Here is a 26,811-nt window from a genome sequence, read left to right as displayed (position 1 = left end):
TGCTGCGTGATGTTCTGCAGGAAGCAGCAGGCCACCATAATGCGTGCGACTCTCCGGGGCTGTATTGGAGAGCCCTACAGAGCGATCCAGGCAGTGGTTACGCATCTGGTGCCGATGTACTGCTTGATAATCCTCCTGGTTGCTGTGTGAGGCTCCTTATAAGATAGTTTCTTTAGTCTGGGGCCTGCGCATAGTTATTATCAACCATGACCTCAGCGGGTAGGCCTTATCACCACTAGCCAACCCCTCAGCCAAGGGAGTTCCTCAAAAGTGTCAGGAACCTCTTGAGTGCCCCAGAATGTATGTGTCGTGCACACTCCCTGGGTGTGAGACGTGCATGATGTGCAGCTGATGATCGCACACCAACTGCACGTTCAGGTAGTGGAAGCCCTTTCTGTTAATGAAGGGCACTCTTGTCATGCCAGTGCTCTGAGGGGTCATGCCAGTGCTCTGAGGGGTCATGCCAGTGCTCTGAAGGTGACATGTGCCATCAATAACCACCTGTACCTGGGGCATTCCAGTAAAAGTTACAGCCCGGGCATCCTGCTGGCCCAGGTTGAAGTGGATGCAGGTTGCTGCCCAGCCACATATGGCATCCATCACATCTCGGATGCACCTGTGAGTAGCTGATTGTGAGGTCCCACACAGGTCCCCACTTGAGCTTTGAAATAAGCCAGAAGTATAGAAGTTTACGGCCACCGTCAATTTGACAGTCACCAGGAATGGATGTCCTACTTACTGCTAACCCTCGTGGTGCCAGGTGCGCCACCGTCTAGCGTAAGTGGCGCATGGTCTCCTTGGTGAGCCAGAGTCGACTGCAGCATGTGTGGCCCAGTAGCTCTTCTGACGGCAAGCAGCGACTGTATAAATGTGACCTGATGCGGCACCACCTTCAAGCTTCCTCTTCGGCCCTCGTCGATGGCCAGCACTTGAGCCTCACTGGCTGGCTCCTCCTGTTCCGGGCTGGCCCTGGTGCTCGTGCAACCGTGTATCTGGAATGCCAGCAGCGGCTAGGTAGCTAGCCTTTCTGGCTGAATTCCAAATTCCACTTCTGTGCAGGGATGGGGGGGAGACACAGAGACACTCACCAAGGTGAGCAATCCCTTCACCATCCAAAGCCAGGAGTTACATGGTCAACCTGAGTTGTACTGCTAAGCAACCCTCAATATTTGCCCCCCCCCCCAACACACCACCCCTGGCGCCCCCCCCCCCCCCCCCCCAACACACCATCCCTGGGCCCTCTGTCATTATGTCGTCCACATTGCATCCCTGTCCCCATTAGTGACTCTCACCCGTCCCTTGATGTGGAAAGCCTCTCTCCTCACCACACGTCCCTTCCACATGGGAACCGCTGGCTGGCACAACAGTTGTTAACAATGGATTCTGTGGCTTCTGTCCTGTTTCTCCAGTGGGGTCTACTGTGGGTGTACTCATTGAGTGAGCCTTGTGCCTTCGACCAGGATGGTGGTCGATGGTTGTGTCGTGGAGTCGTTCATACTGTGATGGCACACAGTTCTAAGCTGGTGTGTGGGCAGCTGGAGATAACCGACGGCCTTTGCTGAGTGCTTAACTGCAGTGTGATGCAGAGCCAGGGTTTTACATAGAGGTTATGATGGGCAGGTGGTCAGGTTTCCAGGCCGGGTCCGGAATGAATGGGATCAAACCATCTGATAACAATAGGGTGCAGCAGACCGGCAGAGCCTGGAGACATCGAGTGACACTTCGGAGTGAGTTAGTTGATAGGCTCACTAGTGAGGCTGTGACGGAGTGTGGCAATGTGCCAGGGAGGGTTCCAGTGGTACTAGTTCATAGGTCCTTTGTTTGGGTGCTTCCTATGGTGTGGAGCTGTACATTTTTGGAGTGCAATAAGGAGTGCCAACATCTGATGGTCCGGCGGTTGATCAGACCCCTTATAATAATGCTGAGGTATGAGGGTGTCCAGATGGGGAGGTTGGAGGGGTTTCCAAATCACCGGAATCACCATATCATAAAATTTACAGTACAGAAGAAGGCCATTTGGCCCATTGAGTCTGCACCGGCTCTTGGAAAGAGCACCCTACCCAAGCCCACACCTCCACCCTATCCCCATCACCCAGTAACCCCACCCAACACCTTCTTGCTCCCCATCAAAGGCCCTGCCGCATGATCCCCCCATTTGTAAAGACTCACACCAGCGTTACTCCGGGTTGTGAGGGGGGGAAGCATACCAGGGGGTGGAAAATCAGGCGTTCTGCCCGTTAATCACATTCAAATTTATTTATTTATTTAAATTTAGAGTGCCCAATTTTTTCCAATTAAGGGGCAATTTAGCTTGGCCAATCCACCTATCCTGCACATCTTTTTGGGTTGTGGGGGTGAAACCCACGCAAACACGGGGAGAATGTGCAAACTCCACACGAACAGTGACCCAGGGCCGGGATTCGAACCCGGGTCCTCAGCGCCGTAGGCAGCAATGCTAACCACTGTGCCACCGTGCTGCCCACATTCAAATTTATTAAAGTTACCTTTCTACATGTTCTCGCCAGCATGGAGCAGGTAGTGCGCTGCGGCTGGCGGTGAGGGAGTGGTGAATGGTCACTGGTCTGGCACCTGGCGCCGATTCGCAATCGCAGCAGTGGGGAATTGAGATTCCTAGCCATTAGCTTCATTGCAAAAGGACGTCAGTGCAGGATGCCCTTCTGTAGCTGTACAGGGCCTTGGTGAGATCACACCTGGAGTATGTGTGCAGTTTTGGCCTCCTTATCTAAGAAAGGTAATATCTGTCATCATGGAGTGCAGCAAAGGTTTACCAGACTGACTCCTGGGATGACAGCATTGTTGTATGAAGAGAGATGTTGTATGAAGAGAGTTTGGTCAACTGGGCCTCTATTCACTGGAATTAAGAAGAATGAGAGGGGATCCAATTGAATCATGCAAAACTCTTGACAGGGCTGGACAACCTGGATGCAACCTGTTGTTTCCTCTGGCTCACTGGAACAAGGGGTTACATTCACAGGATAACAGGTTAGGCCATTTAGGACTTGGGATGAGGAAACCCCAAGATATATTTAAGGAGATCGATAGATTTTGAGATTCTAAAGGTGTATGGGGAGAGAACTAGACTGTGACATTGAGATAGAGGATCAGCCGTGGTCATGTTTAATCACGGAGCAGACTTGTAGGGCCAAATGGCCTACTCCTATTATCTGTGTTTCATTGAAACCTCGGACTAAGTTGATCATGGAAATCTGGATATCAGGATTGAAGCAGGTGGTGACTGAAGAATAACAACACTGTGAACATCCCTTCCTAGAATTAAATACCTTTAATGTTTTTTCATCTATTACTGGTGATTTGTTTTAGATTCAGTTTTATTCAAATGAAGACTTGATAGCCTCATCAAGGAGCTGACTTGGAACAGTTGCTAAACCTGATATAGCAAAAAAGGCTCATTTAGTAGACACGGTCAAAAGGACAAAAATCACTGAATCGTTGCGGGTAAATTACTTTAGATAATAATGTCACTTCAGATTCATGACACATCGGACTCCTCAGGTTTCAGATGGTATTGTCCGTGTTCTCTGTTTCAATAAACTTGTTCAAAATAAAAGTGATCAGAAAGAGCAGAAAACTATCAGAGATAAAACATCTTCTTGAAAGGCTTCGTCCTTTTATTTCGTTACTTGAATCTTTTTATTTTTTCGAGGAGATGCTTATTCCTAAAATATTTATTTACAGTTCTGTAGATTTGGGTAAAATCTTCCAAGGTGAAGAAATTAAGTAAAAATCAGAATCTGGTGCTACTTCCCACACTTGGGATGTGGGATTGTTTTGCTTCAATTCATTCATGAGATGTGTGCAACGCTGGCTGGGCTGCATTTATTGCCCATCCCCGAGGGCATTTAAGAGACATCCACATTGCTATGGATCTGGAGTCAGGGATATGGGGGAGAACACCCGGTCCTGGTGGCTGTCAAGGTGACGGTTGGCCTGAACCTCTATGCCACAGGGTCCTTCCAGGCACCGAGTGGGGATTGGTCTAAGATCTCACAGACCTTGGTGCACAGGTGCATCCGCACAGTCACGGAGCCCGATATGCCCAGACGGCTCAATGCATCCACTTCGATGTGGACCGAGCCCACCAGAATGCCTGGACAGCCAGGTTAGCTGCCATCGTCGGGATGGCCCGGGTCCAGGGGATGATCGACGGGATGCATGTCCCCTACGTGCACCAGCAGATTACAGGCCGCTCTACACAAACCTAAAGGCTCAATGTGCAGCTGATTTGTGACCATCAACTGCACATCATACACATCTGTTGTTGATACCTGGGCAGTGTACATGATGCTGGGTTTGGCTCCTGGGCGACGGGCTAGCCACTGCGGACGTGGCTGACGACGACTATCCGGAGGCCACAGACCGACTCATAGATCCGCGACAATGACACCCGTGCCATGACCATGGGTGTGATTGAGTAGTGCGTGGGCCTCCTGAATATGGGGTTAGGTTGCCTGGACCGCTCTGGAAGGGCCCTCCAGTGTCATGCTGAGAGGGTTCCCCACATTGTGGCGGGCTGCTTCGTCCTCCACAACAGAGGGGTGAAGTGTTGGAGGAGGAGGAATGCCAGGCATTTTCTGTCAAGGAGGATGCGTCGGAGTGTGAGGGTGGGCAGGACATGGGGCCCAGGCAGGCATGGGCAGCTGCACAACATCTGCACCAGGGCCAACACACACGTTCTGATCGCCTCCAGGGTCACTGATTGGGGGGTTGGGTGGGTGAAGCTGGTGCGACTGACCAAGGCACAAAAACTATATCCCAACCCCACACTTCTTCACTACACCCCCAACCCCTGCTTGCAACCTCCCCTGTGACACATACCTGATGCACTACGGGTTGGAGGCCCTGGGATGGCAGTAACAGCAGGTCTGGTCCATGGGCTGGAGGATGATGAAAATCCGCTTTGCGATGAACTCTTGTTCTCCGCATCGTTTGACAATGTCTAACTCCTGCCCATGGTAGCACTTTCCACCGTCCAGCTGGGTGACCCTGCATGCGAGCTAGCCATTCCATCACATGGTCCTATCAGATCCCTGGGGTGGCGTGATGGGAACAGGTGGGGGTGGTGTCTGTCCATCTCTCTCTCTTTCTCTCTCTCTCCCCGCCCCTCCAGCCAGCCCAGCCAAGACCACCCATCAGACAGACACTGAGGCAGGTTGTAACGATGGCAACAGGGGTTTAATGTGAACGAATATATACAGATTTGTGCCCTAGCCCCTATAACTAAACTGTGCCCTGCACCCATGACAATGTAACTGGTATCTAACTTTCTGGTTTTAAGGGCCCTGATGCTATGTCTAGGTGGGTCCCCAGACAGTAGGAGTGGAGACGGCCTGCTGTGATTCTCGCCCTGCGACCTGAGTCCCCATAGGCGGGCGGGCGTCCTCTGGGGCGTCTGGGCCTGAATGGGCCCAGCTGCTGCTCTGGTGTCCTCGGTGGCATGGTGCCGCCCCATTCTGCCCTCCGCCCACCAGATGCGCCGGGGGAGGGGGGGAGAGTCTGTGGTGGTGTGGTGTTCCGGCACCTCCTTTGAGAGAGTCACTGGCACAGGCCCCATCACCTCCTTCTCCCTCGGGGTGCCTGATGCCCCGGGATACGCCATGGGATGGGAGTGCGAAGGGAGCTATCCCCTGAGGTTTCCCTGGCACTGCCAGTCCAGGAGGCTCGCTCTTGTCTCGACCAGGGTCTGCACTCTCGCGACCATAGAGAACAGGGAGTTGTCCATCTCCATCTGGAACTGTGCCACATCACTTTACGACTGTGCCATCACCTTCTGGGTTTGTGTCACATCAGCCGGTATCTGCGCCATCTCCCTCTCATAATGGGCCACCTTCCTCTGTGTCTGTGCCGCGTTGGCTAGTGCCTGGACAAGGCCGCTGATGTTCCCAGTCATGGCCTGCTGTGACTGGGCCACACTCAAGCGCCACTGCGATATTCAGGTTGCTCTGGGACATGAGGTGGCAACCCTGTCCTGGGCCTCGGCCAGCAACCTGCACAGAATGCCCCAAGCATTGGACATGCTGATCCATAGCCATACCGCTGCCCCCAATGCCTCCACCGCGGACGCCATGCGTTCGGTGTTGGCTTGGGTGGTATGCATGGTCAGCACCACCTGCTGCTGCATGCGGTTGGGCTCTTCCAACTGCACCTGCAGCTGCTGGATGCTCGCTGACAACCCCTCATGTAGTTCCTGGGTCTCTGACTGCTCTCCACTGTGGAGGGACGGTTTGTTCCAGAAGCTCGAGACACGCCTGGACGGCAGCTAGTCCCTGGGGCTTGGCGTGTCTCGGTCCGTCCGCCCACCCTCTCGGGTGTTCCTACCTCCACCTGCTGTATCGGGCCAACCTAGGCGAGTGTCACTGGGATGGTGCAAGGTGTTGGAGACTGCTGTGTCGCAAAATCACTGTCATCTTCCGACCCGAGCTCCAGGGCCTCCTGAATCTTCCGGACAGAGGGCTGGTGTCCGAGCTGTTCCCCTCGTCAGTGCTCAGCTCGCATGAGGGGGCGGCTCCAAGGCTCCGGTTGTGCCACTGGCTGCAGGTCCTGCAAGACACAAGACAAGATGCAAGATTATACCGCGGGGCGAGAGGGGAGTGAGGATGGTGGTGCGTGGGAGAGGCACACAGTGTAACACCTTCCCTTCCTCCAAGATCCCCCAAATCCTAAACATGTTGTAAAATGCAAAAATAATAGACCCTTGGAATATTTATACAACACATTCATAATAAATCCTACTTTATAAAGCTGCTGCAGGCTCTTGTGTTTACCTGCACTGACTCTTTGCATGTTCCAGAAATACCAAGACAAGTTCATTCAATTTGCAAGATTTTGGATTGTTGCATGCATACTGGGAACAGTCTTCAACATCTGATTTCCATGTTGAGGTGCCCTTTCAGCTTTTGCGCGCACACTTCCATGTCCTTCTTGCTGCAAGGCACACTTTGTGGGTGGCACTGAAATAACATTTTTAAATTTTACACCCACATCTTTGAACCAGCAGCAGTGTAATCAGAACATACACGCATGATGTATTATAATGAACCCAATAAGGGATGTGGGCTGCAAAACGAGGCAGCCTCTTTTCTTCATCTGCATGTTTTAACTGTGCTTACAGGAGAAGCCTGTACATAATTTGCAGGGGAAAACCTGGATTAGAAATGGACATTTGAACCACCGATGCTTTATCTGCTTCTGCAAATCTTTGAGCCAGAAGCAATTGATGGAGTGGGGAGGAAGATGTTCAGCAAATAGAATAAAGAACAATACAGCACAGGAACAGGCCCTTCGGCCCTCCAAACCTGTACTGGTCATGATACCAACCTTTGCCATATCCCTCTATACCCATCCTATCCATGTGTTTGTCAAGATGCCCTTTGAACACCATTGTTGTATCTGCTTCCCCAACCTCCCCTGGCAGCGTGTTCCAGGCACTCACCACCCTCTGCGTAAAAAAAACCTGCCACGCACATCACCTCGACACTTCGCCCCACGGACCTTAACCTATGCTCCCTGGTGACTGATCCCTCCACCCTGTCTGCCCATCCACTCTATCCATGCCCCTCATAATCTTGGAGCCCTCTATCAGGTCACCCCTCAACCTCTGTCTTTCCAGTGAAACCTGTCCGTGTCTATTCAGCCTCTCCACATAGCTAACACCCTCTAGTCCAGGTAACATCCTGGTAAATCACCTATGCACCCTCTCCAAAGCCTCCAAATCCTTCTGGTAGTGTGGTGACAATTGTGCGCAATATTCCAAGTGCGACCATACCAAGGTTTACTACAACTGTAGCATGACTTGCCAGTTTTTATACTCGATGCCCCGTCCAATGAAGGTAAGCACTCGTATGCTTTTTTGACTACCTTGACCACTTGTGTGGCCATCTTCAAAGATCTGTGGACCTGCAGGCCCAGATTTCTCTGACTTTCTATATTCCTAAGAGTTTTGCCATTTATGGTATATTTCCCCCTTAACAGACCTACCAAAATGCATTACCACACATTTGTCCGGATTAAACTCATTTGCCATTTCTCTGCCCAAGTCTCCAACCTATCTATGTCCTGCTGTACCTTCTGACAATCCTCAACACTATCTGCCACTCCACCAATCTTGGTGTCATCAGACCAGCTACATTTTCCTCCAAATTGTTTATGTCCACTATAAACAAATATCCACCTTTTGTTAGTCTTTTTCTCCCACTTTTTAAAAATAAATTTAGAGTACTCAATTATTTTTTTTCCAATTAAGGGACAATTTATTGTGGCCAATCTACCTAACCAGCACATCTTTGGGTTTGGGGGGAGCAACCCACGCAGACACGAGGAGAATGTACAAACTCCACACGGACAGTGACCCAGGGCTGGGATTCGAACCCGGGTCCTCGGTGCCGTGAGGCAGCAGTGCTAACCACTGCACCACTGTGCTGCCTTCTCCCATTTAGTTACCAAGATGCTGATTTCCTTTACAGCACAACGGTGTGCTGCAATACATCTGATGTCATTATAGCACATGTCCCTTTTCTTTTCCAGTAGTTTTCCCACGTTGAAGAGATGGGTTCAAATACATGAGGCAGTCTGAGGCATACACTCTTCATAATGTGCCAGATTGTGCATTCATAATCAAAGATAAATGCATTCTGGATTGTTCAGAGAAAGGGACTCTGGACGAAATACTGGGTGAACTGTGTAATACGAGAAGAGGAGAGGTACAAAGAGGTGAAAGCAGAGGAGCAGGAAGCAGATGGCTGCAGAACCTGCTGCAAATAGTCTTCAGTCATGTGAAGTGTGCATTGGTGCTCCATGGGCCTACCTGTAGAAGAGAGTTGATAAACAAGCAAAAGGCTCTACATGTCTTTTGTGAATGTAAGCAGGACTTTGCAGATGGTTGGATAGGGTGCAGAGCTGCAGTCTACCTTGTGCAATATTGACACATGGAATGGGTTCACATTCCTTGAGGCCACCATGGTGTGTGTGACAGTGCCATGACTATCTTATGAATAGGACAAATTAGAGATTCAAGTGGTGGCTCTCATATAGATCCCTAGTCATCCTGAAGGAATGCTCCAACAACATGCAAGGAGCTGACACTAGCCAGGGCAAGCTTGATCAACATCCCTCCACCCATTTAAACATTCGCTCCGTCCAAGTGGTGTCACATTACAACAGAGTATGTCAGCACCAAGGATTACTCAGTAGCATCTTCTCTGTCACCAGGAAAGGCAAATGTAACGGCCACAATGGGAATACCACCATGTTCCCCTCCATGATGAATGTAATGCTGACTTGGGATTGTGATCCAATCCTTCGCTGTCACTCGGTCAGAATTATGAAAAATCCTGCCTAACAGCATTGTGGGTGTACCTACACCACGCAGACAGCAGCGGTTCAAAAAGGCAGTTGCCCACCACCACCTCAAGGGCAATCAGAAATAGTCAATAAATGCTAGCAGAGCCAGTCATGCTCAAACCATGGAATGATAAATATAAAGGAGTAACAAATGAGCCAGCTAATTCTTAAGAGAATGGCTCATTGCTTTATCCAGCCAGTGCTGTCATTGAACTGAAGAATTGCCAATTTGGGGACAGAAGTTGACGCACAGCCCCACAGTATTAGGCTTGGTGCCAGCATTTGATGGGTTTTGAAGGCCATAGTAATGAAAGTCTGCCTGCTTCCACACTGCAGCCTTCATTACAGTACATTCTTGAAGAGAAGCAATTTGGATTCTGACTGACATACACCATGCAGAGACACTGACGATAAATCACACATATAATTTCATTTGTTTTTAAATACATTGTAAGCGAGGAAAAGCAGTTGAAAATGGGGGAGGTTGTTTCATTTGTTTCCGAATGATGAAAGTTTATGCACAAGTGATTCTGCAGGAGCAGGATTGCAAATGAATTATGGATTATTTTTGTGAGAGTTGTCCATGGCTGATGGAGCAAATCTCCTTTCCCCACTTCTTTCTGAATATTCCCTGCCCTAGCAATAATTGGGCTGGTCTATTAATTCTCCTGCTGCAGATGACTCTCTCCATTGTAATGTTGTGCAGCATTTAACCAGTGATGAGTTTGGGTATCCTTGCTGGGGAGACAACTGGAAACCCCGACTCTGCGTTGACAGTCCAGACAATGTAATCCGTACATAGCATGCTTATGGTGCACTCAATGTTCTGTTGAGATATGTATCTTTCCGCAGCCGTTTTCAGCTCAGCTTTCTCTGGGGTGATGGAGTAAGTGGAACAGTGGTAGGGGCATTCATCAGTTCATCAACAAGTTCTCATAGGAGCCATTGGGCGGAATCGTACCATATTTTTCCAAAGTGCCAGGCTCAGACTGAAAATTGGCTTGAAGCCTCTTTAAAGAAAGAAAATGAGTGGCCGTAGTTTATGGCATCACTCTGGTGGGGTGCGGTCCGATGGTGCTGGCACCCGGCTCCACGAATATTGGTGCGCCATCTTTAAAGGATGCCATGATGACAACTGAAGTTTTACTTTTACGCCTACCCGGGGGCTCCCCACTACTGCGGGAGTATTTTTAAGAAGCTGTTGTAAACGTCGTCAAGGTATGAATATTTAGTGAGGGGTGTCATGTGGCCAGGGGGCTGATTAATAATATTTATTATAATTTGTTTAAATCAAGTTCCCGCCCTTTGAGCGTGAATCTCGTGATGTCAGCGGTGAAGGGGGTGGAAAATTGAGAAATGCGATCTCCGGATTGAATCTCGTTTCTCAATTTCGTCTGGGTTTTCCACCCGCATCACCGTTCTCCCTAACGGCGATCACGGGCTGAAAATCACACCCCATTGCCTTTTCTCCATTCTTGTGACGGCTGTCACAAAATTAAAGCTGCTGTGATACCAGCTATTGCCTTACATGGCCAGGTTTTTGAGGTCTGATCCGCAGGGTGAATTTCTGGGGTTCTCCTGTTCATTTGCTGTAACTTAGGCTGAAGAACTGCAGAAACCGCAGAAAGATTATGGACCTGGTCAATCAACAAGAACACAGAGGCAGAGTCCAAACATAAAGTCGGCATAGACAGTTAGCTTGTAGTTGGCCAATTTGTCCCTCTCTCCACCCCCCCCCCCCCCCCCCCCCTTTCCTCTTCCTGTACCCTCCCCCATACCTGCAATTTGTTGTGCCTAGATAATTAGAAAAATATTTTTTTTTTTTTTTGGGCCCTTCTAGTTCAGCAGAGGTCCTGGTACACATTGAAACCAAGTCGATGGATTGCCCTGCATCTTGTAGTGCCATGGACCTTTCTGTAGGACAAAATGGTGGGATATTCCTTCCTACTTCATTAGCATTGTTAAGTTGGACCATTATCTGTTGGATGTGTGGGTCCCATCCTAACAGTTTTACTGCATTTCTGCTGCAAAGATGGCAATGGGGCAGGTGCAGCTCCAAGAACATTTCCAGTCAAGGTGTCTCTACTTAAAATGTGACCCCATCATTTCTCTTTACGGATACAGATGGAGCTGCCATTTACTTTCAACTTTTCCTATTTTTTTAAATTTCTGTTATTAGAGACGACTAAATAGGTGAACCAGGCAGCCTATGGTTGTGTGTGTGTATGTGTGTGTGTGTGGGGGGGGGGGGGGGGTGTGGGGCTGGTGATGAGATTTACCTTTACAAAAACCATCAAATGTGAATGTGACCTTCAGCAAAAAGCTAGCAAGTGCCTCTGAGCTGGAGCAAGGTCTGTACTGCCTTGTCGGTGAGATGATGTATTTTATAACCATTCAGTAATGCTCTTTATAAATCAACATATCATTGTCAATCCAATAAACATTCAATATATTCTTTCAGATCTGTCGGTGGGAACATTGATTCTCCGAAACATTAGCACTGCTGCAAATGGTTTGTACCAATGTACAGTTTCTAATACAATTGGATCCAGTACCTGTGTCATTGACCTACAGGTTATTGCACGTAAGTAGACTATAAACACAGGATTTTTTGCGGAAAAATTTTGTGAATTTTTTCTTCACCTGAGTAAATAATTTGACCTGCACGTACACCATGCATTAATAGCAAGTAGGGTTTTGAATTCTACAGCATTTGCACACACGAGCAATCCAGCCACTGAAAACAATTCAGACTCTGTAGATTAAATAGTTAAATCTGTTGAAAGAATATTTACGGTAACATAAAAATACTTGCCTTATGAATCCAACAGAATTTTATAAACAATTATCTTTAGCAATAACATTCTATTATATAGCAACATTTTTGAGGGTTATTTGGTGTGAAAATTGGGTGCCTTGTATATTAGATGAATAAGGTTGTTGTTATATTTGAGCTCAAGTCTGTAATAACTATTCTGCCACCTTCTCATTACAGCTTTAACATCCATCTGAACAGGTAGACAGAACCTCAGTTTAATGGTTCATTTGCTCTGGCAATACAGCATTGCATTGGGGAGCCAGCTTAGAGTAGGTGCGCACATCCTAATGAGAGTCTGCAGCCTTATGAATCAACGGAGAGTGAAGCTGCCATTTCTGACATATTTTTCTGAGCAAGTCACAGGGCAGAGTGAGGTTCAAGTAGAACTTTGTGATGGGTTTATAGAAATATGAGGTTTGTTTTATTACGTTTCTTTGTGATAATAAACTGGCTTCCTCTTTTTTGCAACACTTCAATTTTCTCTCTTCCCCTGCAGAAGGCACTGACATATTCTGGATTTCAGTTTCGCAGGCAGGGGACTTGATATTTTCTAGTACAAGCAGCCATCCTTTATATATGTTTTGACGTGCTATTTGATCTAAAGCTGTATTGCAATTGATCAAACTCCACGTACTTACCAGAATGGTCCACTGAATAGTGACCAGGAGTGGGAATACTTAGAGTTTTTCCTGTACATATCTCCTTTGCTTTCGGACTAACTGAAGCACGCCCCTTGCTACCCTGGCTGAGATTAGGTAAATTAGCATAAACTGGGGATTGACTCTAAAATCTTCCTATCTTTCTGGAAGTATCCAGCAGCTGAGCCATTCAGGAAAAATAGTTGTAATATTTAACTTGGAAATAAATCTCTTCAATTCACTTAACTGTTTTGACATGTGCTGCCTCCTTCATTTAAAATGCCTTTTGTTGTTATACATTTAAGATCAGATGAAAAAAGGGGAGGGGAAGTATTACAATAAGTTAGATGCTACTACTGTAGAAACCTTAAAAGAAGATAATGGTTAATATTATACATATATGGGTGCCACAGTGGTTAGCACTGCTGCCTCACAGCGCCAGGTACTCAATTCCGGCCTTGGGTGACTGTGTGGAGTTTGCATGTTCTCTCCGTGTCTGCGTGGGTTTCCTCTGGGTGCTCCGGTTTACTCCCACAGTCCAGTGATGTTAGGTGGACTGGACGTGCTAAATTGCCCCTTTGTATCCAAAGGATGTGCAGATAAGGGGTTATTGGAATGTGGCAGAGGAGTGGATTTCAGTGAACTGCTCTGTCAGGGGTCAGTGCACACCCAATGGGCCGAATGGCCTCCTGCACTGTAGGGATTCTGTGCTATGGCACTATAATTAGCATATCGATGTACCATGATCGATAGAAATCTGGACTGTTTGGTGAGCTAAAATTAATATGTAAACATATGAGAATATGTCAAAAATATTGAAGAAACTTACCATTTAAAAATCCCATGTTCTATGTCTCTGCCATTTACTATTCATTGTCTGCTTGTTATTTGAGCTAATCTTTAAAAATATCATTGGTGAAGGGACTGCGTGATATTATATGACAATCCAAGCAAGACTGCTAGGATGAAAGTCACCTCTCGCTCATGCTTGTTAATGGTCCTAAGTAAAATTAGTTCAGGCAATCACAATCCAGTTCTCTGGGGATGCAGGTCCATAGCACAGATCTCCCAATACTTTGGCACTAATTGACACTAATGAGGCAATCTCACAGAGACATTATGAGGCAGGATAATGTGAGAAATGGAAATGTCATGCTAATATAGTGAGGGTAGAGGAGGGATTCCAATAGGTTTCTGCAGAAAACTGTGTTTGCAATGTTATACAAATAATAATTTTATACCTTTAATGGTTGTCTCTCTCAGATGGATGTTTTGCACATGTTGCTCATTAAAATTTTTAGAAATACTGTGGAAATGTTAAGATGGAATATTTTTATTCCAATCATATTGCTGTGGGACTATTAGAAGGCACCATTTACAGATACATTCTTCACTCGTAATAGATGAGGGAGAAAAGCCAAATCCTAAAAAGCTATAAGCAACCATGGTGTGGTTACAAAGAAGGAGCACAAATTGAGGTGAATAGTGGAAATGAGAAAGGACGACTGACATTTATAAAGCAGCATTGACAGCTTCACGGCATTGTCTTTCAGGCAGCAAAGTGCTAGTCATCGTTCGAATGTAGGCAAATGAATAGTCAAATTGTGTACTGAAAAGATCCACAAACAAAGAGATAAACAATCAGGTAATCTGTTTTGTGTTGAGTGAGAGATAAATGTTGGCTAGGATCTCTGGAGAACTCACTTGCTGTTCTTCAAAACACTGGATCTGAGGGGACAGATATCTGGTATCTCCAACGGGCAGCACACTCGCAATACTGCACTAAAGAGTGAGCCGAGATTATGGAATTAAGACTTTGGGTCTCGAACTGTGATCCATCAGTGGCGAGATTTCTACCACTGTGCCAAAGTTGGAACTTCAGCAATTTATAGGCTTATTTGTGAACTGCCACACTTCTTAGTTCAATTTCCAATGTATGGAAATACTGTAAGTTTTTGAAAAGTGTTTTCTAGCAGTCTCAAGTTGGTCTCAGAAACCATTTCTGGTGGAACCATTCCAGATCCACTGATATTATAAACATGGCGTAAAAACCTCTCCGAAATGTTCTGCACATTACTTGCAGGCCCAAAGAGCAGAAGACTCATTTGAGATGCTTCATAATTTTACTGTTGCCATAAATAACACAAATAACATGTGCCTTCAACCCTCGGAGTTGTTCCCGTTCCACTGTTTTAACTCGGCCAAATGTGTGCTGGATGTCCTATTAATGTGAATAAACATGAAATTTTTGCTATGCTTCCGGCTGAGTTCAGATGTAGTAAGTCCACACTCTGATATGAGTCCTGAAATAATATGTGTATAATTGCTACTATCTTGAGAACTTCAAATTGGTGTTGCAGAATCCACGACACTACAGTGAACTAAACTGTCAAAGTACCTTGTCAGTATACCCTGCAACATTTTTTAAAGAAATAGTTCACAGAAGTTAAGGATGCCATTGTACTATTTGGCCAGCATTTGTATGTTATATAAAACATAGAAACATTGAAAATAGAAGCAGGAATAAGCCATTCGGCCCTTCGAGCCTGCTTGGCCATTCATGACTGTTTCTCTGTCCCAACGTCATGCCCCAAGTACTGTTCTCATACTCTTTGGTACCTTCAGAGTCTAGAAATCTATTTTCCTTTTTGTGTTTAAAAAAAAAAATTCCAATCAAGGGGTAATTTGGCGTGGCCAATCCACCAATCTGGCACATCTTGGGTTATGGGGGTGAGACACACGCAGACATGAGGAGAATGTGCAAGCTCCACACAAACAGTGACCTGGGATCGAACCCCGGCCCTTGGTGCTGTGAGGCAGCAGTGATAATCAGTGCACCACCGGCTTAAATATATTCTGTGGCTTGGCATCCACAGTCTTCTGTGGTAGAGAATTCCACAGAAGAAGGTTATCCTCATCTATGTCCGGAATGGGCTACCCTGCATCCTGAGACTGTAATCTACCTAACACTGGCATCTACCCGGCAATGTGCAAAATTGCCCAGGTGTGTCCTGTACGTAAAAAACAGCACAAATCCTACCCAGCCAAATACCTCCCTATCAGTCTACTCTCCAGCATCAGCAAAGTGATGGAAGGAGTCATCAACAGTACTCAGCAATAACCAGCTCACGGATGCTCAGTTTGGGTTCTGCCAGGGACACTCAGCTCCTGACCTCATTACAGCCTTGGTTCAAACATGGTCAAAAGAGCTGAATACCAGAGGTGAGGTGAGAGTGACTGATTGACATCAAGGCAGCATTTGGCCAAGTATGGCATCAAGGAGCCGTAGCTAAACTGGAGTCAATGGGAATCGGGGTAGGGGGGGAAAGTCTCTGCCGGTTGGAGTTAAACCTGACACAAAGGAAGATGATTGTGGTGGTTGGAGGTCAATCATCCCAGCACCAGGACATCACTGCAGGAGTTCCTCAGAGTCGTGTCCTAGGCTCAACCATCTTCAGCTCTTCATCAATGACCTCCCTTCCATAATGTCAGAAGTGGGGATGTTTGCAGATAACTGCACAATGTTCAGCACCATTCGTGACTCCTCAGATAATGTAGCAATCCGTGTTGAAATGCAGGAAGACCTGGACAATGTCCAGGCTTGGGCTGACAAGTGGCAAGGTACATTCGCGCCACACAAGTGACAAGCAATGACCATCTCCTACAAGAGAGGATCTAACCACTGCCCCTTGACATTCAATGGCATTCCCATAGCTGAATCCTCCACTATCAACATCCTGGGTGTTACCATTGATCAGTAACTGAACTGGCTACCAGGGCAGGTCAAAGGTTAGCAATCCAACGGCAAGTAATTTGCATCCTGTCTCCCCCCTTCCCCCCCCCCCCCCCCCCCCCCCCCCCAAAAAGCCTGCCCACCATCTACAAGGCACAAGTCAGGAGTGTAATGGAACACTCTCCACTTGCCTAGATGAGTGCAGTTCCAACAACACTCAAAGCTCAACACCATCTAGAACAATGCAGACCGCTTGATTGCTCCCCCTTCCACAAACATTCAAATCCTCCACCACCAACGAACAGTGGCAGCCTTGTGTACCGTCTACAAGATGTACTGCAGTAACTACCATCTAGAAGGACAAGAGCAGCAGATACCTGGGAACCCCACCACCTGGAGATTCCCCTCCCAAGTTACTCACCACCCTGACTTGGAAATATATTGTCGCTCCTTCATATGTAGCTGGGGAAACTTCCTGGAACTCCCTCCCTAACAGCACAGTGGGTGTAATTACACCTTCAGGACTGCAGCAGTTCAAGAAAGCAACTCACCCACCACCTTTTGAAGGGCAACTAGGGATGGATAATAAACGCTGGCCTAACCAGCGACACCCGCATCCCGTAAATGAATTTTTAAAAAAAAAGACTGTGGCCCCTTGTTCTCCATCCTGCGGAAACAATTTCCCAACATCCAATATGTCCAACTCTGTCAGAATTTTATCCGTTTCAATTATATCCTCTCTAATTCTTCTAAATTCCAGTGAATACAGGCCCAGTCAACACAATCTCTCCTCATCTGACAATCCTGCTATCCCAGGAATCAATCTGATGAACCTTCGCTGCACTCCCTTTATGATAAGTGCATCCTTTGTTCGATAAGGAGGCCAAAACTCTATGTGTAGTCTTACCCTGTACAGCTAAAGTAAGACATCCTTGCTCCTGTACACAAGTCATCTTGCAATAACTGCTTGCTGAACCTCCGTGCTTGTTTTCAGTGACAAATGTGCTAGGACACCCTTTGTACATCAACATTTCCCAATCTATCACCATTTAAGTAATACTGTACCATTCTGTTTCTCCATCGGAAATGGATACCGTCACATTTTTCCAGGTTCTACTGCATCTTCCACGTATTTGCCCACACAAATTGTCTAAATCACCTTGAAGCCTCTTGGCATCCTGCTCAACACTCACCTTCCCACCAGGTTTCATGTCATTAGCAAACTTGGAAACATTACTTTTGGTTCCCTCATCCAAATCATTGATGTATATTGTGAATAGCTAGGGCCCAAGCACTGATCCCTGTGGTACTCCAATAGTCACTACCTGCCACTTTGAAAAATACCTATTTATTGCTACTCTCTTGTTTCCTTTCTTAACCAATTCTCAATCCATGGAAATATATTAACCCCAATTCCATGTACTTTAATATAACCACCTGAGACTATCAAAGCTTTCTTAAAATCCAAATACACCACATCCACTGGCTCTCCCTTTATCTATTCAACTAATTACATCTTCAAAAACCTCTAGTACGCTTATCAAACATAACTTCCCTTTCATGACTTTGTTTAATCCTGTTAATATTTTCTAAGCGTCCTGTTATCACATCCTTTATAATAGACTCTAGCATTTTCAGTATGACTGATGTTAGGCTAACTGACCTGTAATTCCCTGTTTTCTCCCCCTCCCTTTTTTAAATAGCAGGATTTCATTTGCCACCCTTCAATTTTACGGGATTGTCCCAGAATTGAAAGAATTTTGGAGGATGACAGCCAGTTCATCTACTAATTCCATGACCACCACCTTTTGTATTCTGGGATGTAGATTATCACGCCCTGGGAATTTATCAGCTTTTATTGGTATGCTGCATGCAGGTTTAAAATGCCTATTTCAGGAGGCACATCAGAAAGGTCCTCACCAGAGGCTTGGTATTTCCTTAGAGAGCAAGTAAATGTCAGAACAGTTGATTCGAAAGCATCAGAAATAAGCTGCAGGCCAACTGCCTATTGCAGAAGGATGCATTTTCTGGAGAGTATCACAAATGGAGGAAATACTAATACAAATCGGTTACAGGGAGGAAAGAGAAGCTAAAATTCTCTTGGTTTCTTTTGCTTCAACAGCACAACTTCAGAATGTTGGAATCATAGTTGGAGCCGTGGTAACAGGCATCCTGGCTCTACTGCTCTGCATCTTCTCTATCATTGTCATTCTGTTCTACTGGAAGAGCAAAAACAAGTATGAAGAGGAAGAGATTCCCAATGAGATCAGGTTAGTACTTCTGGACATGAAGACGGTAGAATTAGCCTTTAGACAGCACTTTTCAAAACATTTGCAACACGATCATTGCTGTTATGTCGGCAAATCTGCCAGCAGATTTGAACCCAGTCAGATTTTGGACACAGCAATGCAATAATGACCAGTTAATCTATGTTTTGGTGATGTTGCTTGTGGACTAAATGTTACTGTTACGACAAGAGAACTCTTCCATTTTTATTTCAACAGTGCTATTGGATTTTGTTTTGCATCAACTGAACCTTAAATGTTTCATCTGAAAGATGTCACCTCTCACAATGCAGCATTCCTTCAGTACTTAGGGGTTTATGGACAGAGGATACCAATTAGTGAGCACTTTGAGAGCTGCAGAAATGAAATGAAAATCGCTTATTGTCACAAGTAGGCTATAAATGAATTTACTGTGAAAAGCCCCTAGTCGTCATATTCCATCGTCTGTTTTGGGAAGGCTGGTATGTTAATTGAACTCGGGCTGCTGGCCTGCCTGGGTCCGCTTTAAAAGCCAGCTATTTAGCTCTGTGCTAAACCAGCTGCTGCGACTCAGTTGGTAACTCTTTTGCTTCTATGTCAGAAGGTCATGGATTTAAACTCCACTTCAGCCACTTGAGGGCAAAATCCTGCGTAAGGATTCAGATCATTACCCGTGGAGTGTTCCACTGTCGGATTTGCTCCCTTTGAGATGAGTTGTTTGTTGCCGGGCAATGCCCCTTTGGTTTTCTGAAAATATGTTTTATCAAATTTAAACTGACTGGAAATTTTGCGAGCACTGGATATCGAAACAATGGCTGCCACAGACGGACACATCCAAAACCTCTTGGAAATGCACAATAAGTGAAGCATTGCGAGGCAAGGCTGTCCGGACATTAGAGAGAGAGTTTGCAAGTGACCCTGGCAATGTCAAGAAAGCCTTCAGCAGAGGAAACAGGTTGCAGGCTGCTCCCTCTTCCTCTCTTTTGGAATAAGATTGTTGCCTGGTTCGCAAAGCCAACTCTAGCAGAAACCTAGCAGTGAACCAAGATATTGTAACAATTGCAACACCTTTTGCATCTGACCACATCAAGAAACCAACCAACCCAAATTAACCACATTGTTTAAAATCTATGCCTTGAAGGCAATCGAAGAACACTCAATTGTATATTATTTTGGACTCTAGCTTTCCTTATTTAGTGTGTGTGTGTTCGTGAGTGTGTGTGTTCATGTTCGACAAGGCAGAGTGCACATTCGCATGGAGCAATAAACTTCAACCTTTATTGTGACTACCTATAAGCTTCTTCTGCCCTCTTGCGTGGATGTACAAAAGATCTGCTGCATTATTTTGAACAAGAACATGGAAGTTCACCAGGCCCTCTGGTTATGATCACAATGCTGCTTGTGGGCCTTTACTATGTGAAAAATGGTTTCTACGTTTTCTACATGACAACAGTAATGACACTTCAAAAGCATTTAATTGGCTGCAAAGTTCTTTTGGGTGTCCTGAAATCATTAAAGATGCTATTTAAAAAAAAAAAAGAGATTCTTCCCTTTGAACTATGGTGTGAGCTCACATAACTCCACGTACCTCCCTGACGATGAATTTATACCTACCATAAGGCATGAGAGGACATTCCCTGTTGCTTTCCATTTTCTTTGAAAGATTTTTCATGCAGAGCAGGATCTTTTTCAAAAATAAAGCGAAAGGTTTATTTTGTCTAACTTGTATATTGATCTTTACTTTAACATGAACCTCGATTTTTGTAACCAAGCAAAATCTGTTCTGGGAAATAGACAGCTGGCCGTAGTACACTAAAATGAGTGTGCGTCCAATTTTATGGGGTCTGAATAATTTATGCAAGCTTTACAGCACAATGCAGGTCATGCAATAGTAGATAATGAGAGATGCAGAAAATCTGACCAGCAGTCCAGATTTAAAGAAGTATGCCTAAACTTAGGAGTAAAGACTGCATCAAGGGAAAGTATTAGTTCAGCCTTTCTAAAGCTTCCAATATATTTCAAATATTTGTCAGCTTTTATCAAGTTTGGGGAGGGGTGTGAATGGCACCAATGAGGTGAAAGGGAATTTAACTTGGAGATGCAAAATAGAGTCCATCAACAATTGACAGTGGACAGCACTTGCTCACCTTTAACGAATGACATAGATAAATGCTGTTGCAGGATTTCAGAACATCTTCCTCCGATAGACGCAGAACATTCAGCCTTTCAAGAGTTCACAACAGTTTGTAAAGTTGTGGTTGTTGAGGCTAATTAGCTCTACTCCAGGACATCGCTGTGGCGAGTTTCTCAGGATTGGATCCTAGGCCCAACTATCTTCAACTCCTTCTTGAATTATCTTCAATCCATCATGTGATCGGAAATGGAGATAGTAGTTCATGATTGCAATTCCTCATAATGAAGGCGACCCTTCTCCACATGAAGCAGATCCTGGACAGCATTAGGGCTTGCGTTGATATGGGGGAAATATTTACAATGACAATGGCGAGGTCTAACCACGTTCACTTGACATTTAGTGGCATTGTTATCATCATCAGCCTGAGGGACATCATTGACTGGAAGCTTAACTTCACCAGCGAGTAAAATACTATTGCTACAAGAACAGATCAGAAGCTGGGTATTTTCTGGCAACTGACTTACCTCATGACTCCCAAATGTTTTCTACCACCCACAAGGCATATGTCAAGAGAGTGATTACACGGCACTTTCCTTGATGAGTGAAACTCCAACAACACTTAAGTTCCTTAAATATCCACCTCTGCGAGAGAATTAAGGATGGACACGAAATGCTGGTCTTGTCAGTGACTCCCATATTCTGCGAAAGAAGAAATTAAGACCGGAGTGCCACCTACTATTCTCTATACTATGGAAGTGTTCTGTACTTGTCAAGCTTCAGCTGAATATACTGAATATATTCATATGAATATACTTTCTTCTGTACTTTTCAGATTCCGCGATTAGCGATTGCAGGAAGTTTGAATGTAATCCGTGTTACTCTGACATCGATGCAAGTTTCACCAAATGTATAGTTTCTTAGTAGGTTCTATGGAAGAAAATTTATGAAATTCACATTCTCATTCTATTTTCATTGTGCAGAACATTTGATTGATTGGGTTAAATGAATAAATGTAATTTTCATTCTGAAAGCTATAGCAGTTACATTTGTCATCCTTTAAGCTAAAATCTCATATCCTAATTATGATTCCAGAAAAAAATGTACAAAATGTGCTGAGAATTGATGGATTAAGGAATAATGGATCATGTACAAGAGCTCTGTGGACCTTGGGATTCTATTCACAGGTTCTCTGATTAGTTGGGAAGTCTGTTTGAAGTGCATTAAATGTAAGATTTCATTTAAAAAGACAATTTTAATACGCGAGGTTTCAATGACCAAGTGAGAGCTTTTGAATGAGGATAGTTTGATGGTGTAATGTGTTGGAACATCAATGTAGAGTGATGAGAGACATGTTTGATTCTCCTAGAATTCCCCTATAGAATCGTACTGCCACGGATGTGGGTACTAAGTGGAGGGCAGGCTCAGCACCATATACTGCTGGGCTTTTATCCACTGAACCACTGGTGTGAACCATAGTACCTTGATGGTGAACTTCATTAATACCTAACTGTAAGGAGGAGAGTGAAGCAGATGATCGGAAGGTTGACTTCTATGCGGGTTTGAATCTAGGTCAAACTGATAGGAGTACTGAAACCACTTTGATTTCAAAGTTGCTAGGCAACTCGGAAGACACAGGGATAATTTACTTCCAAGGTCTGTTCTAAATCTTGAGAATACTAGCATAACGATCAATGTACTGCGGAATTCATCAAGGCTTTTAGTTTTAAAGCAACGGTTGACTTTGTAAAACACACTGTTGATTTATTTTAATTATATTTAAATCTAATGAGCATGAACCATGTTGCCAATTGTAATAACTAATGAAATGGAATAGCTCTGCTCTCATGGGCAAGATTTGATTCCTGTGGAACTGAGATTTGTGGGAAAATAATTTTAATATTGTTACGACACCCTAGGCTAGAGCCAGGTCAATTCCAGTCCCCCTTGACCCGGAGTCGCAACACAATTGAATTAACCAATAATTCTCAGAAAAATACCTGATATCTTTGGCCCTTTGCTGCCCAATAATTATAGTCAACATGTTTGTAAATTTAAAGTTACTTTCTATTTATAACGAGCATTAATGAAATATGCAGCAAATACAAATCGTTAAAAGCTTTTTTCTACTTCCAAATCCCTCCCACTTTAACTTGTCCCCACCCTCTATATATCTATACACACACACACGTTCACACATGACAAACAAACACAGAGGGGAAGAGAGGGGTGAAAATACTAAGTAAAAGGATAAAGAGTCTTTGTTCCTAATGGTTGTCTTTGAGCACATTTTCTTCAAACTAGGCTTTCAGGTCGAGGATTCTGTTTTCAGTCTGTAATAGTTTTCACTGTAGTTTCATTCATTCAGGTTCTCTAGGTTCAGGAATACAGCAGTTCACAGCATTTCGAGAGAGAGGGAGAGCAAGAACTCACAGCTCCTTCTTCCTTGAGCCTCCAGGACCCAATCACCATCTGTTACCGCGGTGGCAGAATACGGCCTTTTGGCCACAGTAAGAAGTCTTACAACAACAGGTTAAAGTCCAACAGGTTTGTTTCAAACACTAGCTTTCGGAGCACTGCTCCTTCCTCAGGTGAATACGCTGGCATCTCCGGCATCTCCACATCATGGCCTTTTGGCCAATTCATTGACCACCAACCAACCAATCAAATCGAATCACATCCTATCTTTCGGATGCCACAAAGTCTGAGTTCTGCTGCTCAAAAGCTAGCACCATACACTATGTTGCAACTTTTTGAATTCCTCATTTTCTCTGCTGCTTGATTTAAGATACATGTCCATTAAGAATCCATTGATCAAAATGATGATGGTAAAAAAAATAAAGAAATAAGGGAAGTCACAGGAGGGACCCTTACAATGTGCGATATTAATTTCATGGTGCCATTAAGAAGAATAACAGCCTTCACTATCTAGGTGTTTTAATGTAATTCACTGATTCCACATGATACAAACAAAATGTATAGCGAACAAATGACATATTTCAGTAAGAGGTTACATCAAAATGAAGCATGGATTTGAATATTGGTTAAAGGTCTACGTCTGATAGAGCACAGGATCAGTGCAATAATCTATTTAGTTTATTGTATTTTAATTCCATATGACTGATAGGGTTTAGCACTTTACCTCATGCATCATCAGTCATGTTATAAATCATTTGTTTTATTTCTTGATATAATAGAAAATGCAACAGAATCAGTAGATGGCTCACTATTATTCTGAGATCTAAAAAAATTAATGTTCCTTTCTTCAGGGAAGATGACATCCCACCATCATCATCTACCAAAGGTTTTCATCCAACTAGTTCCTCAGAAAATTTTACCCTTACATCCGCAAACACATACAATGCCCACTACTGGCAAAATAAGACGCCCATCTACGAGTCAAACCCATTCAGTCGGTACAATGGACATACGCTCCACTCAATTACAACGACGTCCAGTCATCCACGGAACCGGCCACTGTATACAAATGGAAGCCACCGCACCACGCCGAAGGCAATGGTTGTTGCTACAAGTTTATCACCATCCTCCCAAAACCCAGCAAAATGCAATGGTTCGCTTAGTCGGAAGGCTCCTTCACAGCACACCCTCTCCTATGCTGTTAGTCATTCAAATCTTCAACGAATGGGTGGCATACCAGTCATGATACCTGCACAGAACAGGGCAGGATCTCTGGTATAGGTAACATTTCATTGATAGACTGAAGACTATACTCATGACCTAAATTTCAGTTGCAGACTTATATTTTTTCATGTTTAAAAGAAAACTTTTTCTAGTCCGGTTCCTTCCCTGATCTGTGAATGGGGTTATATAAAAGCAAAGCCATTTCATGCCTGAGTTTGACTTGACTTACATGCAACTGCATTTTGTCTTAAATTAACACATTTCTGAAGTCTTATTTCGCTTTTCAAAAATCATCGACTGACATTGATGTACCTTCTTAAGGTTCTTAAAAATGGAGTACAAGTTATTCTGAAAGGAACAAGACAGTTGCTTGTAATTAAAGATGAGTGATTTGAGTATAGCTTCTTAATAATTTCTGAGGGACTGAAAATATGTCTGAAATTAAGTTACCGCCCTCGGACAGGAATACCTGAAGATTTTTTTTAACCCAAAATAAAATGATTGCATCAGTTCATTAAACCTTCAGATGCCTGTATCGCACCCGGGAAAAGAAGAAATGTTTGAATGAAGGGCGATGTTTAAATGGAAGAACTAGTTGTGGAATATTAATGACTGAATTCCGGAATTCAGTAACTAATTGTAAGTGCATTGCAAAGGCCAGAAATTGGTGGAAAAGTAGTTTTGTCAATTGGGCCATGAATTTGGAACCATGCAGTTTTTGTTGAAGGTAATGCTTTGAAGTCTGCTCCAGTCTGGATGTCCTAAGATGTCACAGCCCATCGTTTTTGCTGAAATGCTCACGTCTAGCAATTGTACAGTGGTGCAAATTGCAGGCAGCAATCCTGACCAGGAAGAAACTCGACTGTTGAGATGATTTACGAAAAAAAAAGAAAATGGATTGTACTAAATAATATCTTTCGCCACAAAAATGGGTTTGCAAATACCTGGACTGAACATGTTCTTAATGTCTGTGTGGAACAAAGCCAGTGTTTTACAATGTTTTGTTTTCACAACAATGTTTAAAATGTTTGTTGCGGTGAAAAAAATGATCTCCCATGGCTAGTGTTAATGCTTCAGTACTTTGTTGTTAAGAGCTGTGGGTGAACATTTTCTGAAGAAATATTTCTTTCCCCATTAAGAGGTTAGGTTGCTCTTGTATTTCAAGTTAATTATGTTTACATTTTTTCATGGTGTCGATGACTCTTGCAACTGTTTCACATTATTTGCATCTGAGAAACCGTCTAGCTGGCAGATTGCTGATTGGCAGTAATTCCAGGTTTCCACTGTCTGGAAATTGCCGGGTTATGATGACCCAGCTAATAGGCTGTTTTTTCAGGATACAAGTGGCTGAGGGCTAACGTTAGATGCCATTTTGAATTCTGTAAGTTACTGTGGAGGTCTTTTGCTGATGTGGACGCTCCAACAAATTTCACCTCGATAGCAAACTATGTCTCAATTACCAGTGGTGCAAAGCATTTGACTACTGCACTGCATGCCCGAGTCATTTTATTTCATTACAGAAGCTGCTTCCATCTGTGTTATGTAAATATTGACTGTTGCTGATGACAACAGTGCCAAAACAACTTTCCCAGAAGTTACTACCCACACCAGCTATATACAAATCTAAATATACTTATTTTCATCCACCTGTGATACTGCAAGTTAAATCAGCAGCCCATGGAGATCAGTTTAAAAGAATATCTGCAGTATTATTAGAATGAGACTACTAGTCGTTGAAAATGAATGAATTGGCAGAATTGAATGAAAACTCTTCTCAAAGACACCACTGACCTTCGGCCATTTGGCCATGAATTTCAGTTATTGCATCAGTCAGTTTAAAAATGTGAAGCCAGCCATTTTTAATTTTTTGATTCTTCACATCTATCACTCTTAAATGTACAATAAAATTCATTAGCACTGAAAAATGGCATTTTGCGTTTAATTTCTAAAACAATTACAATGCAGGACATATGTGATTATACATTGTCAGTTTATCAGGATTTAACCAATTGTACAAAATAAAACAACCAGTTTTGACGACTAAATGTTTGAACCAGTAATTTTGGCTTGAAATTGAAGGGAATGGAGGAATAGAAGCCATTTGGAAACTTACACTTCCTCAACAAGCAGATGCTAGAAAATAATTGCTTGTCTATTTTTGATCAGTCATCAACATTTCTAAATCATGAATGTACTCACATTTTATT

At 44.3% G+C, this 26,811-nt stretch overlaps 1 protein-coding gene across 2 annotated transcripts in view; it reads left to right on the top strand.

The window, feature by feature from the left end:
• igsf11 (immunoglobulin superfamily member 11) overlaps window positions 1–26,529 on the top strand; it is a 261,451-nt gene extending 234,922 nt beyond the window's left edge. For both annotated transcript variants that reach the window (XM_038802223.1, XM_038802224.1), the window contains exons 5-7: window positions 11,840–11,962; window positions 18,690–18,837; window positions 24,232–26,529. In XM_038802223.1, the coding sequence (XP_038658151.1) occupies window positions 11,840–11,962; window positions 18,690–18,837; window positions 24,232–24,661 (701 nt within the window). In that variant the 3' untranslated portion in view covers window positions 24,662–26,529. The remainder of the gene's footprint in view (window positions 1–11,839; window positions 11,963–18,689; window positions 18,838–24,231) is intronic.
• Window positions 26,530–26,811: the final 282 nt, after the last annotated feature.

This window comes from Scyliorhinus canicula, chromosome 7 (assembly GCF_902713615.1).
Source record: "Scyliorhinus canicula chromosome 7, sScyCan1.1, whole genome shotgun sequence".
NCBI classification, from domain to species: Eukaryota; Metazoa; Chordata; class Chondrichthyes; order Carcharhiniformes; family Scyliorhinidae; genus Scyliorhinus; species Scyliorhinus canicula.
The sequence above is the reverse complement of the archived record's forward strand: the minus strand, read 5'-3'. Positions and strand labels throughout refer to the sequence as shown.